Here is an 18,163-nt window from a genome sequence, read left to right on the forward strand (position 1 = left end):
CCTCTTATGTAGCCTAAAGAGAGCAGACAATTAATATTGTTTACATTCACATTTTGCTGGGTCCGTTTGTTTCATTTCCTTTGGAAAGGAAAGTGTCAAAGTGTGACCATAAATACACGTAAAAGCAGTGAGGAGGATTATGTAACAAACAAAAAGGTTTCAGCCTTCGAGGGAATACGTAAAACATGTTTAAATTCTCCACCTGCAATGAAACTTAACTAGAGGCCCAAGCTGTTTTTTTACATGCATTTTTTATTTCTCTTTGCTATTTGGGCTTATTGGAACCTAATTAGAATAAAAACTAAGTATCATCTTTTCATATGATGTACTTCTAGAGAAGTATGTGGATTGTTGTTCCGAATTTGCATAAAACACAATTAAAACCCCTTAAAGCCTGAATTTATATAGCTATATATAAAAAAATGTTTTATGTGTGTTTTTGCCTTTAAGTAGATGGTAAATAATGTTGAGATTATTAATTTCACTTTTGCACAACGAATAAATAGAAATTTTGGTATGTTGCAAATTTGCGACAACAGGCATAATGGTCAATAATAAGATAACAATAACACAGTAATATAACAGTGAAAAAACAATGTTTTATTTATTCACCCTTTTTTTACTTTATATAACTCTGCAACAGCAGGTATTCAATAATAAGAACACACACGCATAAATACATACAAACACACACGCACGCACGCATGCATTCACGCACATGTGGACACATGCATACATACATACACACACGCACGCACACACACACACATGCATACATACATACAAACACACATGTTCACGTACACATGGACACACATGCATACATACATACACACACACTCATACACACACTCACACATGCACGCACAACAATGTAAACAAACAATGTAACATAACAATGTAAAAAAAACTATTTTTTTTTTTCTTTTTCTCATTCGTGGAATGCACAGAAGCAGTTTTTGTTGTTGTTGAGGCACAGGTGAACATCACATTTTGTACACTTGATGCTAGTGTGGCCCGTGCACTTAGGGAACTTGCAGCGTTGCCACACACTATTCAATAATAAGAACATGCACGCACACACGCATAAATACATACAAACACACACGCATTCACGCACATGTGGACACACATGCATACATACACACACGCACGCACGCACACACACACACGCATACATACATACAAACACACACATGTTCACGCACACATGGACACATGCATACATACATACACACACACTCATACACACACTCACACATGCACGCACAACAATGTAAACAAACAATGTACATAACAATGTAAAAAAAACTATGTTTTTTTTCTTTTTCTCACTCGTGGAATGCACAGAAGCAGTTTTTGTTCTTGTTGAGGCACAGGTGAACATCACATTTTGTACACTTGATGCTAGTGTGGCCCGTGCACTTAGGGAACTTGCAGCGTTGCCGCACACTGTCGATTTGCGGCCAGTGACCCACAGCATCAGCACGGACATCTTGTGTGGGAATAGCCTTAGTTGGTCCCCTGCGTCGCTTCTTCTGGAACTCTCGCTCCACGTCAGACGAAGGCCGCCCCCTCTTTTTGGCTGACAGATCTTTGCCTTGCATGCAGAGGGCCTGTGCAATGGAAAGCTTGAAAGCCAGCAAGTCCTTCTGCTTCTTCCGTGGAACATTCATACTGTCACAATCACGCCGATAGAGCAACCAGCCGTTGACAACCACCATGTCCACGAAGTGAAAGAAGAATCGGTGGTAGTACTTCTTAGACCTGATGTGGATGCGGTAGTAGGCGATTAGGGCATCAAGTGCATCAACACCACCCATGAACTTGTTGTAGAGGGTGATGATGCTAGGACATTCCACAGACACTTTCCTCCTTTGCTTTCTGTCCCACCTCTCTATGAAGGAAACAGGCTGGGCACTTGCAAAAGTGCTGGCAACAATCACCCCTCTGTTGTCAAACCATTTGACAGCCCTGACCTCCACATGGTCGATAACAGCCTGTTGCTCCTCAAATGTCCCTCTTCCCTTCTTTTTCAGCTTTTTGTCATCGCTGAAACTGCAGCCTCGCAGGCGATTTTGCCGCACAGTGCCAAGGGCTGGGATCCCCTTGTTTGCAAGAGCTACAAACAAATCGAGCGAGGAAAACCAGTTATCAAAGTAGAGCAGGTGGTTGACAGAGCCTTCAATAACTTCTGCAAGTTTTAGCACGACGTTCCCGCTTGCCCCGATGTCTTGTGAACCTGGTGGAGGATCAGATGTCCCTGCATAAATGTCAAATGAGTGCACCAGGCCTTTTGTGTCACACAAAACAAAGATTTTGTATCCCCATTTGTACGGCTTTTTGGGGATGTACTGTTTTAGAACAGATCTGCCTTTGAATGGCACCATTTGTTCGTCAATAGACAGCATCTGATCTTGAGGCAGAGCTTGGAATTTGGGGAGCAGGGAATCAATTAGTGGCCTAATTTTGAACAGCCTGTCACTGTTGTTGGGTGCCGTGTTGTCATTGAAATGAATGAAATGTTTAATTTCTTCCCACCTGTCGCGGGGCATCACATCAGCCACCTGCTCTACACGACATGCATTAGACCAGTAGATCCTAGAGCGAGGTAAGCGGATAACACTCATGTACAAAACAGTTCCAATGAACTGCTCCAATTCCTTCTGATCTAATTTCAAGGCATGATTTGGATTTTCTTGTGTGCTGTACAGATTGCTCTGATTGACAATAAGAGCCAAAAGTTCAGTGTCAAAAAAATGTCTGAAATAATCAATAGGCTGTCTGATTGAGTCAGCGTCTGGGAGACAGTCTTGCCACACTGGCACCTTTTTTGCAGAGCTCTGAGTCTGTTTCACCGTCTTCCACGCCACTTTGCCTTTGTTTGGTCTCTTTCTTTGCTTTCTTGCAGCTTGGGCACTGGTGCTTTCAACCTCCTCATCACTGCTGCTCCTGTTGCTCTCTTCATCTCCTGGCCTGGGAACACATTCGCCATCGCTGCCCGCACTGCCTGCATCACCCGCATCTTGGTCTTGAACCTCCTCCTCACTGCTGCTCCCGTCACTCTTGCTACTGCTCTCACCATCAGCTGCAGGGGTCAAAATTAACTTTTAGAAATGTAAAAATCTATGGATAAACTGGTGAAATTCACTAGCCATTCAATAGAAAATCAGCATTTTCAGTCTGAAATCTAGTACCAGCCAACATAAAAAAATACCAGCATTTGGCTGGTGCTGGTGCTAACTTTGAATCCTGATTCACCTGGCTTGACAACATATTCCTCACCACTGCTGCTCCTGTCACTCTCACTGCTGCTCTCATCACCTGGCTTGGGAACATATTCCTCATCGCTGCCTGCACTATCGCTGAGACAACTATCCTCACTGTCTTCTGGGGGAGCTCTGACGTGAGGTGGCGCGCTCACGCGCTTGCCGTAAAACATAGAAGGTTTCATTCGGATCTGCATAAAAATAAATCGCTTTTGTATTTATATCCCAGCATGATGTATACCAGCATGGTGTCTGTATAACGATTATTGAAAATAACTAAGCAAAATACAAAGGATTACCTAGATAAGCCGTCCCGAAAAGCGTTTTTCTATATAGCGCTGGTTAGCGGTTAGCATTAGGCTTATTGCCTACTGTCGCACATATGCTACAAAGCTAAATATTATAATAACTTCGAAAATACTTGTCACACAAATTTCACCTCATTACGTCGAGTGTATAAGTACACAATAAACAGGTGAGTATTTTTATCTTAGCACAACTTACCTTATATACACCTCAGGATGAAACTTTCCCACCTCACATCGACAACTTCGCGCCCGTAGTGGTCCTCGCGCGTAAACAGGAAATAAGTCCGTCACTTTGCGGTCCCACTAGAAACAAATGCTTGTCTAAGGTTCCTAGGTCCGTAGCGAATATGCACTAACCGGCATTGAGGGAATGCAGATGCTATCTCGGCTCGTAGATTGAGTCAAACGGTTTGTCGCATATTTGTGACAGCAGGCGTTAAGGGGTTAAGTCACCTTTGTGTAATATAATGAAAAACTATTTATTTCTACTTGAACACAGCAGTTTTATCCCTGATTGCGTTTGCATGTATTAATAACATACACACTTTTTTGAACATGTTTTGAATATCAGAGAGTATTTAGTTTATTATTGTACCAGTTATGTACAGCTCCTTCTCCATCATTCATTGCACACCTTTGATGGTGGTGAAGAACCGGTCACAATAAATTTTTGTGCCACGTTGCAGAGTTTGACACAGACGCTTGATGACTAAGCTTCCCAAACTCAGGCCCTCGGGTTCTTCGACCTTCTCAATCAGTGAATTTGTACCTTGATAGAGCTCAAAGTCAAGCACAATGCCATCTGCTGTAGCACAAACAAAGTTCTTTATGCCAACTGGGTTTGGCTTCATTGGCAGGTATTGTCTGCATGGAAAGTAAAAGGTATCATCTGCTCATCAATAGATGGCAATCAGGTCGATTCAGAGACTTGCAGCCTCGCAGAATCTGATCCAGAAAAGGTCTCGCCTTCCAGAATTTGTCCAACAGGTCTTCAGGCACATCATCATCAATTACCACTTTTATTGCTCCCCTCAGTTTGAAGAATCTGGCATGCGTGAATCTGTCAGTGATGGCAGTGATTTTCAAGGCTTTGGACCAATACATCCTAATGGTTGGGTATCGGATGCAGGACATCAAAATACAGGCACCAAAAAAGTGGTAAACCTCTTGTTTTGTTGAGTGGGTCCCCACTCTTAGACAGTAACATAACATTAGAACGTTCTGAAATCATTGTCATCAGATCTCTTTCTATGTACTGTTCAAAATAGTGTAGTGGGGTCCAGCCATGTCTGTCTAGATCAGTTTCGTCCTGATGCTGATACTCTGCGAAGTTTGGCGTCAATGGAGTAGCCTTCCAGCGTATTCCACGTCCTGCACAACCAGAATCAGAATAAAATAGTATTTATTGCAGTAAGTTACATTTTACCCATGTAAGCAAATGAGGTGTATAATAGGTGCATAAAATACTTGAATCTGTGTGGACGTTTACATGAAATTTGAAGAACTCTCAAGGCGTGCTAAAATAATAACAATGTCATTCATGTAGTTATGCAATATTTATTTGTAAATTATTTAAATGGTACTGTTCAATGTAGCTGCTACAGCTTTTTAGCTGCACCAGAGATACTCATTTTCTCATTTACATGTGTGCATATTTACTAGCATATTAGCTTTTTCGAGGAGCGTCAGTCCATTAGTACACATACGTGTACTTCATGTTTAGCGACATGCTAAGTTCTTATTTTTACACTTTTTAAAAAAATGTGCTTGTCATGACAAATGTCCAACACTTCTATAAATATCTAAATAAGTATAAGCCATAAAAAACGACAGGACTTCCTACCTGGTCGATGTTTGTGTATGGAGCTGCCACTTGAATCTTCCCTTGTGTTCGCCGCCATGTTGAATTTGTACCGTAGCATGTAAGACTCTTCTGACACCACCAGATGGCAGTGTAAGTGTCCACGTACGTGCCCATAACATTCCCAATTCAGCAGTGAACACGATTGTGGACATAAGAGCTAAAAAGTGCTGTCCACGCATGTGACCGCTAAGCCTTAAGAGGATGATAGCATTTACTTTTACTTTGAAAAAGCTTTTTTTGTTAGAACTTAAAGCAAATCTTGTGCCTTTTTTTGACTTACTTTGTTGATTTAAAGCATTAAAACTAAATATCCATCCATTATCTGTAACCGCTTATACTGAGCTGACATTTTGTGAAGCCAAGTAAATGATGGATGTTTATCTGTTAAACAATTACAGTTTATGCTATCATTATCCATCCTTATATTTTTCTGCTATTTTTGGGGATTAGTTACTTTTAAATTATAACATTTTGTGTTGCTTAATGTCTTACATTTATACCCTGATTTTTTAAACCAACTCTTCCATTTTTATTTGACTGTTTTTGACCAACTCTACTATGACTTTTTAACCTACTTTACTATGAATTCTTTGACATAGAACTTCTATGACCTTTTTGACATATTATACTGTGACTATAATACTCTTAATAAATTATTTCAAAATTCTATACTTTAACTTTTTTTAGACACAATACAATGACTATGAATTTATTTGACATACTTTAATATCACTTTTTAATGGAATACTATGTAATGACTCTTATAAGACTTGTTTCAACATAATATATCACAACTTTGTTGTCTTGCAATCTTTTTACACCATTGATTTCTGAAGCCATATTATACTACGACTCTTCTATAACATTTCTTGACAAAATATACTGATTTTTTGTATTAGTTTTATCATCATACTATACTACCACTTTTTTTCAAGATGCTACACACACTGACTTTTTGAGAAGTACTATTCTGTGATTTTTTCCCCCCACATACAATACAATGTCTATTTCATGAATATTTGACATACTACAACTTGTTTTGACATACTATGAATATGAATATGCATACATTTGTTATAGATTTTTCAATAATGCATACAAATGGTCTCTCCTTAATTTCTGAGCACAGATGCAAAGAGGTTGTTCAATTAAATTCAAAAAACTTTATTTCTCCCCGAGGACAATAACAGGCACACAGAGTAGCTGTACAATAATAAATGGTGACACAAAGCAATACAGATTGAGATGATGTATACAGATTTACACAGACAGACATCTACTAGAAAATAAATAATAAAAAAAAATGTGTGTGTGTGAGAGAGAGAGAAAGGAGCTTCCCAAAAACAACAAAAGCGTCCTCTGTGCTGGTCGGAAGCCGCCTCACCCTTTGGCTGGTGGGTGAGGCTGGTGGTGTCGGGGGATGGGCGGAGGGGCAGGGAGGTTGGAATGGCACACACTGGGTCTCGGGCTCACGAAGGTAGGGGAGTAGTCCAGGGTCTGCTGTGGTGCTGGGTCTTCATTGGATGATGTCTTGGTTGACGTCCATTCTCAGCTGCCCAGGAGAGCCAAAACCATAGAGGAGTCCTGACCTATGAACCAGAACCACCAGAGATGAAAACCCATGAACTCCACTATACAACATTTACATGGTTATTAGCTAGAGTGTTGAATATGGACACGAATTATGAAATTATATTATAAACAATGGAATACTATTCTAGAAGGCTCCTATAATAAATACAATCCACTGATATAAAGTTAACTGTTATGTCATTACTGGTACTGAGATTAGTCTCTGGAGGAGATTACTCACTCGGACCACTGGTCCTGCAGTCCTCCATCCTCCTCATCTGGTCCGGTAGTCCTCCATCCTCCTCGTCTGGTCCTGTAGTCCTCCGTCCTTCTCGTCTGGTCCTGGAAGGTGAGCCTAGGTCTGCTCCTGAAATTATATTATAAACATTGGAATACTATTCTAGAAGGTTCCTATAATAAATACAATCCACTGATATAAAGTTAACTGTTATGTCATTACTGGTACTGAGATTAGTCTCTGGAGGAGAATACTCACTCAGACCACTGGTCCTGTAGTCCTCCATCCTTCTCGTCTGGTCCTGTAGTCCTCCATCCTCCTCATCTGGTCCTGTAGTCCTCCATCCTCCTCATCTGGTCCTGTAGTCCTCCATCCTCCTCATCTGGTCCTGCAGTCCTCCATCCTCCTCATCTGGTCCTGTAGTTCTCCAGCCTCCTCATCTGGTCCTGTTGTCCTCCATCCTCCTCATCTGGTCCTGTAGTCCTCCATCCTCCTCATCTGGTCCTGTAGTCCTCCATCCTCCTCATCTGGTCCTGTTGTCCTCCATCCTCCTCATCTAGTCCTGCAGTCCTCCATCCTCCTCATCTGGTCCTGTAGTTCTCCATCCTTCTCGTCTAGTCCTGCAGTCCTCCATCCTTCTCGTCTGATCCTGCAGTCCTCCATCCTTCTCGTCTGTTCCTGTAGTTCTCCATCCTCCTTATCTGGTCCTGTAGTCCTCCATCCTCCTCATCTGGTCCTGCAGTCCTCCATCCTTCTCGTCTGGTCCTGTAGTCCTCCATCCTCCTCATCTGGTCCTGTAGTCCTCCACATGGTCTCTTCTTGTTGGGAGGCTTGTGCAGTGGGTATCATCCTGAAGGTCTGCTGCTGCCATCAATACCTAAGTAAAAGAGACTTGGAGACTTTTCTTCAGGTCAGTAATTATGACCGTACCTCTGTCAGGAACAGCCACCAACACCTAACTTAAAACAATAAAAAGACAGAGTGAGTAAAACAATCTTTGAATAACTTGTAAATGTGACTTTACTGAGACTTGTGTTACTGCTGTAATTAAATGTTGACTTACCCTTGTCTTGTAGCCATCTAGAATTTAAACACTAAAATACATAACACAATAACAATAACAACCATTCATTGTGAACTTACCTCTGGTATCTGCATCTAGCATCGTCGGCTATGACTCAGAAGGTAAATAATTAGAAAAAAACACATAATATTGCCATGAAATCAGGTGTTCCAATCACTTCCATGGCCACAGGTGTACAAAGCAAGCACCTAGGAATGCAGACTGTTTCTGTTTCCATGGGTCACTCTCAGGAGCTCAGTGAATTCCAGCGTGGGACTGTGATAGGATGCCGACTGTGCAACAAGTCCGGTCATGAAATTACCTCGCTCCTTAATATTCATCAATCAACTGTCAGTGGGATTACAACAAAGTGGAAGCAAATGGGAATGACAGCAACTCATCCAATATAATAGTATATAATATAATAGTATATAATAGTATATAATATAATAGTATATAATATATATAATAGTATATAATATAGTAGTATGAAGAGGCCTCGGTGGAAGACGCTACCTATGACCAACCCGGCCAGAGCCTGGGAAGGCTGTCTGGGGCTTTATCAGTCCTGCCAGACACAAAGGATTCACAATCCTGCAGGAAAGAGGCCGTCAATCTTCATCCGAGTCGCTGTCTTCTGGCCACGAAAAGCATCTTCCGAAGGTGTAGGTGTGGCGGCCTGAAGTAGCGAGTACTATCTCTAGACCGTCCTCGGAGATCCTCGGCCTCTTCCCACTTACCTGCTCGTCCTCTTCTCTGCTTCTCTTCGTGGATGAGCTGCAGCCTGAGGTTGAAGGAGCGCAATCTTCTGGTCTCTCAGGAACCAAGGATGGATCTTCTTCAAGACTAACAGAAGGGAGTGAGACGGGAGGACAAGAGGGAAGGCGACCGGGAAACCCTACATCACGGAGTCCCTGCCAGAAGTTGACAGGAGGAAAAGGCTGAGCTCTAAAGTCTTCATCTTCCTCTTCATCCTCTTCATCTTCATCCTCTTCTTCCTCGTCTTCAGAATCCCCACAAATGGAGCTGTAGCCGGAGTCTTCGCTCATCCACTCGTCGTCCTGCTCGCTGTCCTCATCTTCAGAAGAGTCTGAAAAAGACGCGTCAAACTCACCTCCACCCACGACTCCATACTCACCTCCACCCACGACTCCATACTCACCTCCACCCACGACTCCATACTCACCTCCACCCACGACTCCATACTCACCTTCACCCACGACTCCATACTCACCTCCACCCACGACTCCATACTCACCTCCACCCACGACTCCATACTCACCTTCACCATGTGCAGGACGGCCGATGAGGACGTGGGCACCAACTGAGGGGGAAGCAAATTCAAAGTATAAGGATTTTTCATTCATTTAAACAAAGCAACAATCCAGTTTAAAATCGCCAAGAAGACAGCATATCTATATACCAACTATCGCTGCACTACGTCTGTCACAAAGCCACCAACACACGGGGCTTTTAACAGGAATATCACACATAGTGCTGTTCTGTCTGTCTGAAGGAGGATCAATTCATGCAGCTTTCATGTGACAATTAATTAACTATTAGAATTATTTCAACATGTTAATTTTATTTTTTACTTTATATTATAATTATAGTTATTTTTTTGGCTTTATTGAGAGAACAGTGTGAGAGTGAAAGGGGGGAGAGAGGGGGACGACATGCAGAAAGGACCGCCAGGCGGATTATAACTTCCGATATGTGCTGAAGAGTTTGACTTCTGCTGTAGATTCAAAATCAATTCATTTTTGTTTATTCTTAAATTACTGAACAGAGATGAAAACGGCATTGAAGTTACTTAAACCAATAATAATATTAATGAATAATAATTAACAATTACTATTATTGTAGCTGTTTATAACATATTATTTATATTGTTATTATAATAACGCAATATAAAATAATATAATATGAATTAATCTAATACAATTACAATATAAATGACTGAAATGATAATAGTGTCATTATTATAATATTGAACATATTAAATGTAAATAACCCTAAATATTATTATAATCATCAATAGTGATTACTTTGTGCAAAGACATGTATTCTGCACCAAAGAATAGTGAGGACTTGAGTTTGTGCGGACGAATCGATCAGTGGTTTCCAATCAATGTATTAGTGGATGGATTAGATGTCGCAGCTGTGCGTCATTACGCAGTGAAACGTGGCTTCTTTCATCCAAAATGACCACAGCGACCTCTTTACCCCACAACTCATCATCATCACCCCGTCTATCATTTGCAGGTCGCAGCGCGTGCAGGATACGGTGTCATCGTGGAGGCGGCACGCGCACACGCAGTCTCACGCAGTGACGTTCGGCGCGAACATTCCCATCGTTTCCACGGCGCACAACTAAAACGCTCTTTGGGCATTTTATGAAATATGGCCCCAGCGCCATCTTCTTTCACAAATATCATAAGATGCACGTTTTGACGCCTTCAAACCAAAACAACAGTGTTTGTAACCATCACACCTCCTAGTAGACACACGGTTCCCCCGCTATATTTAAGACATGCTGGCCCACAAATAACCATTTTACACGAAGAAAACGTCGCGTGAGTGTCTGGTTTCACCAAATGGTTTTTACACCAATCGTCATGAACTGATGTGAACTTTTCTCCTTCAAACTCCAAAAGTTGCACTGATTTCTGGACTCGGGGCGCTTTTTAAGGTTTTTAGGCTATGAATCAACAAGTATAACACTAAAATAAATGTAAAAGTTGTCTTACCATCACGGCCGAGGTCCAGATCCAGGCCCGGAGGATCCTCCTGGATCCGTGGCTCCCGGAGGGCCATCGTCGTCGTCACCGGTCTCTCCTCCCAAAAGTAGCTCGTTGACTATCCTCTACTTCGGTTTAACAAAAAGATGTGTTTTCTCAAGCGGTTTGAAGATGTGTTTTTTTCTCAAGCGTTTGAAACTTTCCACAGTTTGGGTCAACTCTCAGAGTTTATCCAATGTGTGTCTAGTCCAAGTGCAAAAAGAGAACTCCAAATGGTGGACAGGGCTTTTATACCTGCTCTGACTGGTCATAGTTCTGTTTCCATGACGATGACTGATGCGCGTGCGTGCGTGCGTGCGTATGCTTGACCAAATCCGAAATAAACAGAGATTTTTTTTTTCTCTCATATTTTGTCAAATGTATGTTAATTTTCTGGGGTTGTTTCGTCATTAATTGTTCAGGACACTCTGACGGGACATCAATCATCTTCTGCCTCGTCATGAAATAACGTTTCTACTTCCTGTCCTCCATAACAACCATGAACACCACACGTAGAAGTACTGATTCAACTTCTCCACTCAAGTGAAAGTACAGGCTCTGAAATGTACCCAATTTAAAAAGTATCCCTATGAAGGACGTGTCTTGTGTGTGTAGCCCGGCAGTCTGAACAGCCATTCTAGTTCAGGTTATGTTTTCAGGTTTGGTGGCTCGCTGCTGCCACCTAGTGGTGTAACGGACGTCCGAAAAAACGACAGACACGTGTATGGAGAGTGAGCTTAGCAGCATCAGCAGAGAGCTGTTATTAGCACAAAACAATAGTTCACTACTTGTCTTTAAAGTAGGAAGTAGCAAGGCTACGTTAGAAGAGTTTTTTGACCGTGGAAAGAGAAGTCGTCCGACGTCGCGGAGGTTCCTGACCCGTCCGAACGACGTGGCTATTGAATATCCCGGTGAGTTAGCTGTTAGCAAACACGGCGAATTAGCACATTAAACTAGCACGGTGAATTAGCATTCTGGTTGATAACTTGGAAAAGGTTTATAACTTCAGACTGTGGATTTATTGTGTTAAAAAACCAGTCGGGATAAGCTGATAAGATCATGGTGATATTACGAATGGTGTGTTTATTTTGGAAATGTGTAAATACTGTGAAAAAATGCTAATTAGGCCTGTTGGTCAGCTAATTCAGATAATTTAGCAGACATGGTTAATATTATGTGCTTAATGTGTGAATATATTCTTTGTGAGCTATTTTATTAAGCATATGGATGCAAAAGGTAAAGGTATGTGAGTGAAATGTTATTATCTGAAGTATGAGGGATTGTGTGATAGTGTGTGTAACTCGGAGAGATAAAGAAAGAAAGAGACAACACACAGTGGACTTTTGATAAGGACAATTATTAATTTTCCCTGCACGTTTTGTGCAGGCTGGTTTTTTTGTTGAGCTGTTCTACGAACTGGATCGAGTGCTCAAGCTGCCTTCATCCTGCTGCTTTCTGGTTCCCCCTCATCATTCCCCTCCATCACTGCTCCCTGGATCTCCAGTCATCATCCCCATCATCTTCAGTCCTCCCCTCTACTCACCTCACAGCCTTCATCGTCTGTAACCAGGATGGACAGTCTTTCTCATAAAGGGCGGTAGGAAACTTGAGTGCACTCAAAATAAACTGAAACATTCACAAACTTGGGTTGAGTAACCAAAGACTGACTCATACTCAACCTGTTGACACAAGAGTACATTTTTTTTTCATTGAGACCTCAAATTTTTGTTTTTTTATTTTGGTTGGGTCTCAACGATTTATTTAACAATTTATTTGTACATTGATACAAGGTTGAATGCAAGTTTATCGCTAAATTTCATGGTGATAATTAAGTTGCCATATTTGTTTTGATATTGATAATTTAACTTCACATTTGGCCAGATGTGTGTTTAAATTTTGTCATGCCCAATTGTGTACCAGGTTAAAGGTCCTCGTTACCAAAATAAAAAAGTGTATTGAAGTGGAAAAAATCCAAAATCCAACAAGCTGCGTCATGGCTACAAGCAGAGGATATCATGATGGGCGGCCGCCACAGAGTCCCCGTCCCAGCAGAGTGCGACGCATTCCCGGACATCTGGAGGACAACGAGCTCGGCTATTACAACCCCTTCATCCCACCATAACAAGGCCAGTGTCACCGACGACACCAACATATGCAGCACCACCCAGCACGGGAGGATTTCCCCACTATCCAGTGCCCACATATCCGTCCTATGAGAGCCCTGATGATAGACCTGAGCGCCTAGAGGCACGCTGGCAGGCCGTGAGACACCAAATGAAAGAGCTGGCAGCTGAAATGGACAATGTAAGACTGACTCCTGACCCACAGGTTGGCTTCACTCATCCTACATATCGCTCACATCGATACGCTGCAGATATGTCACAGTACGGTAGTCTTCCCCAACTAGAGAGGGTCCACAGGTGTCCCAGTCCCATTAGGATGGTGCAGTATCCACCTGCATACCACATTCCGGCTACTACAGTGCCCCTCTATCGAGATCAGGACACAGCTGCTTCTCCATCAACACATGCTGCACCCTCTGCTACACCGACAGAGGCTGTGGACCAAGCTTCTTCTGCACTGCAGGCTGATGATGTGGATCAGGCTTCAGACGCTGAATCTACACGACCTACTCCCCTTCCACAGACGGAACGTGTGAATTGTGTAACCTCTGTTTCAGCAGCAACTCCAACTACCTCGCTGGTGCCACCTGCAGTCTCTGCAGTTCCTGCGCTGCCCATCCAGACTGCACCTGCCCCATCACGACCAACATACAGTGCACCCAGGTATTGGCAGCCTCCTCCTCAGCAATACCCCTATCCTCCTGCACATTATCCTGCTCCTGCTGTCCAACACTATTATCCTCAGCAGCCACTTGCATCTGTGCGGCCACCAGATAATTCCAATGTACCAGGTGTTTTAGAGATGGTTATTGCATCATCATTTGGCATCCCCAAGCCCAAACTGACTGTTTGTACATCATGGAGGGAAAGTGACTTCCTGCTGCTCAAAAAGGGCCTGGACAGTGTTCTTGGGCCTCACAGACATTTAAGTGAAGACTACAAGTACCAAGTCCTTCTTGACCACCTCAGATTCCCTGCTGCACTTCAAATAGCCAAGCGGTTCATCAACAGTGCAACGCCATACACTACTGCCATGCAAGCCCTCATGCAAAGATATGGTCAGCCTAGACAGCTTGTGCAAGGAGAACTCAATGCCATCCTGAATACTCCACCAGTGAAGGCCGGAGACTATCAAGGTATTGAGGATTTTGCAGCATCAGTTGGAACACTAGTGGGAATGTTAAGCACAATGCAAGGTCCCTCATCTTCAGAGCTGATGTGTGGTTCTCATGTTGACACACTGCTCACTAAGCTGCCTGCTAACTTCAGAGATGCCTTCGCTGAATACTGCTTCCCCAGGGGAATTATCCAGAGTGGCAGTGACAGAACATATACTCTTCCAGATCTGGCAGACTGGCTTGAAAGGAAGGTCCAGACCCTGCAGGTATCCCGTCGGATAAATGCATGCCCACCAGAACTCCCACATTCTGACAGCCAGGAGCGCTGAGCAACTATTCTACTGGGTAACCACCAGGGGGCTCAGCAACCTAATCCAGCTCCTGTATCCAGCATCCCACTACAGTCTGTGAAGCGTGACAGGTTTAAACCCTATTGCCCTTACTGCAATAACCAAGAACACCACCTCAACGCCTGTCATGACTAATGTTAAGCTCACAAACACGGCTAAGGCTGACTGGATAAAGGGAAAGAAAAGATGCTGGAGGTGTGGGAGAGGACACACACCTGACAACTGCACTTTAAAGAAGCCATGTTCAACTTGTGGAGAACAACACCTCTCGGTGCTCCATTATGTGGCTCAAACAGAGTCTTGACCGTGAGTACGTCCCCCAGTAGGGCTGGGTGATTTTATCGATTCTGCGATATAAATCGATATTTTGTTTCTCAATAAAGTATCGATTTTTAAGCCGCTAGTATCGATACACAAATCCCTTTCATATCCCCCGTGTTTACCCCCCCCGTTCGCTCTGCAGGAAGAGCGATTTGGTCCGCCAGCCGCTAGTGTCGCTGTAGAGCAAGTTACCGGTCTAGATACTCTCTTTGAACAGACGCCGACGTCTATCTCTACCTGTTTGCGGAATCAGAGCTAGGAGATTCAAGAAAATGGTGGCGAATATAAATCCAGCACCTTCGTGCTTAAAAGCAGACGTGTGGGAGCACTTTGGATTTAAAAGGAAGAAGAAAAGTGACGACTTAGACAAAAGCATCGCGGTTTGCAAGCTGTGTCGCACAAACGTGAAATACTCCGGAAACACCACCAACCTACGAGCCCACCTAAAACGTCACCATCCGGACAAGGTAATGTTAACGGAGGAGGAAGCCAAGAAGCTGTGGCGTGACCCAAAACAAACCATGCTGGACATGGATGGCGGTTGTTCACACAAATTTCCCTCTGCTTCACCAAGGTCGCAGAAAATTACCGAGTTCATTGCCTACTTTATTTGTCAGGATTTGAGACCGTATTCGGTGGTGGAAAACGCCGGCTTTAGGCGCATGGTGAACGCGATGGAGCCCCGCTACCCTCTTCCAACCCGCGAACACCTCACCAAGGTTTGCATCCCCAGGTTGTACGCTCAGACCAGGGCACACATCAAAGCCTCAGTGGCCAGTGCGGAGAGAGTTGCCCTGACGTGCGACGGCTTGACCTCGCGCACAACCGAAGCCTATGTCACCATCACGGCTCACTTTATCAACGAGGAATGGGAGCTCGTTACGTATGTTTTGCAAACCAGGGACATGCCCGAGAGCCACACCGGACACAACCTGGCAGAACACCTGAGAAAGGCCCTCGCCGAGTGGGGAATCACGGAAAAGGATCCAGTAATTGTCACTGACAATGCGTCAAATATGACAATCGCAGCTGAGGAGGCAGCATTCACACTTCATGTAAAATGCTCACACCCTGAATCTGGCTGCACAACGGGCCCTCAAAATCACAGCAGTCGCACGCCTGCTGGGAAGGGTGAGACGCATTGTGAACTTCTTCAGACGGAGCACCACAGCCAACCACATTCTGAAAGAGAAACAAAGGCTTCTACCACTACCAGAGCACAAGCTGATGACAGATGTAGTGACGAGGTTAGTGTGCCGTTACTTTTTAATAGTTTATTTTGTTTTTTTATTACTAACTTGTTTTTGTTGTCATTTATGTGAAGCAGCATTCTGTGCATCCATGCTGTGAAGTGTATAGGGCGCTATAGGTCTATAAATAAATGTATTTCTTTTATTTAACAACAGGTGGAATAGTGCTCATGACATGTTGGAAAGATTCCTCGAGCAACAACCGGCCATATGTGCAGCCCTGCTCTCCAGTGAAGTCAGGAAGACCGAGAACGATCTGTGCACACTGACTGAGTATGATGTGACAACAGCTGAAGAAGTAGTCAGCGCGTTGAAGCCCATGAAGGAGGCTACACAGTACATGTCCAAGGAGAAGACCCCTACACTCTCCGTTGTCGCACCCCTCCAGGACACACTGATCAACGGACTGAAACCAATCAAAGGTGAATCTGCAGTCATAAAGGAGATGAAGGCTGCCATGGCTGGGGATCTTCAGAGGAGGTACATTGACCTCAAGGCAACTTTCCATGCATGTTCAGCGATGGATCCACGATTCAAAAGTCTTCCCTTCCTGACTGAGAATGAAAGACAGGAAGTTTATGATGGACTGATTGCAGAGGCTGCAAGACTGAGCATGCAGCCATCAGAGGTAAGGCAGTGATGGTACTGCTAGGTTTAACCCTTGGCCTTGTACCCCATCCGCCATCTCCTGGCGAGAGTAAGCATAGGCCTAAATAATACATTGTTCAAAGTTTAAAGGGCAAATCCTACAATGTTAACAGTTTAAAATAGATAAATATTAAATAGTTTAAAAAGCATAAATACTATAATGTTAACAGGTTTAAAGGCATATTAAATATAGTAATTAAAATATTTATTACAGTAAAAGCTCATGAATTTCATTTCATGTTGACTTATTTAATTTAGTCACTTTGGAGTGTGGATGAAGAGGGGACAGCAAATGCCCATGCTGATGATGAGGGGATGGCATCCAAAGAAGAGGCTGTAGATGAAGGAGAGCAATTCATGGAAGGAGAGAGCAGTCAAAGTCAGTATTATCACTCATTGTTATCCAGTGAAGCGCACTGTGTTGTCTGAACCTCTGTGTAGGAATTATGGAATGTGCTTAACTATAAGTAATGTGTTTTTATTGTTTATTTATTTGAAGGTCAGCATCCTCCACCCAGGAATCCAAGGCCGTCTTGTCCACTGGCTGCCCTTCTTGGTGAACGATATGGTGGTGGTGCAGCACGACCCAAGACAATTACCCAAGAGGACGAGGCCAAGGAGCAGATGACCCGCTACAAGGAGGCAGATCTCCTGGAAGTGAAAGAAGATCCACTGGTCTGGTGGAAAGAGCACCAGTATGAGTATCCACTCTTGTCACAACTTGCTAAAAGGTACCTCTGTGTCCCTGGCACTAGTGTTTCCTCAGAGAGGGTCTTTTCCACCGCCGGGGATATCATCACTGCTCAAAGAAGTGCACTTCTCCCAGAGCACGTCGATCAGATTCTATTCCTGAACAAAAATCTGAAGAGAATGTAGATCACTTAGTCTGCAGTTATGTGTAGAGGAGAGTTTCTGTTTAGTGTTAAGGCCTTAAGCTAAGATGGGTACTATGGACTTGAATTATTGGCTGCCATAGTTTATTTTTCTTTTCTGCTGGCCAGACTGGCTACCTCACATACTTGTATGCCTACAGGCCAATTATTGCATGTTTTGGAGAAGCCATGGTACTGTTTACTTACCTGGTGGCTAGACTGGTTACCTCATATGTTCAGTTTCAAGCTAAAAAAGCTGTCAAAGAATTTGTTCAGAACAGGCCACTTGCTGCACTTTTTAACTCTCCATTATTCAATACTGCACTTTTCAAAGGCTTGTAAGATACAGTTTGCACTGTTTCAATAAATGGAACTCATTTTCTCAAC

The 18,163-nt window shown here is 43.3% G+C and overlaps 1 protein-coding gene across 1 annotated transcript; it reads left to right on the plus strand.

Moving 5' to 3' along the window:
* Positions 1 to 15,278: 15,278 nt before the first annotated feature.
* Positions 15,279 to 17,780, plus strand: LOC311015183 (E3 SUMO-protein ligase ZBED1-like; the record flags this gene model as incomplete). The annotated part of the gene is made up of 4 exons (XM_084012302.1): positions 15,279 to 16,137; positions 16,547 to 16,884; positions 17,163 to 17,283; positions 17,404 to 17,780. The coding sequence occupies 4 exons, from the start codon at positions 15,279 to 15,281 to the stop codon at positions 17,778 to 17,780; spliced, it is 1,695 nt and encodes a 564-aa protein (XP_083868428.1).
* Between the last annotated feature and the right edge of the window lie 383 nt (positions 17,781 to 18,163).

Source organism: Eutrigla gurnardus (genome assembly GCF_963514095.1).
Source record: "Eutrigla gurnardus genome assembly, chromosome: 1".
NCBI lineage: Eukaryota > Metazoa > Chordata > Actinopteri > Perciformes > Triglidae > Eutrigla > Eutrigla gurnardus.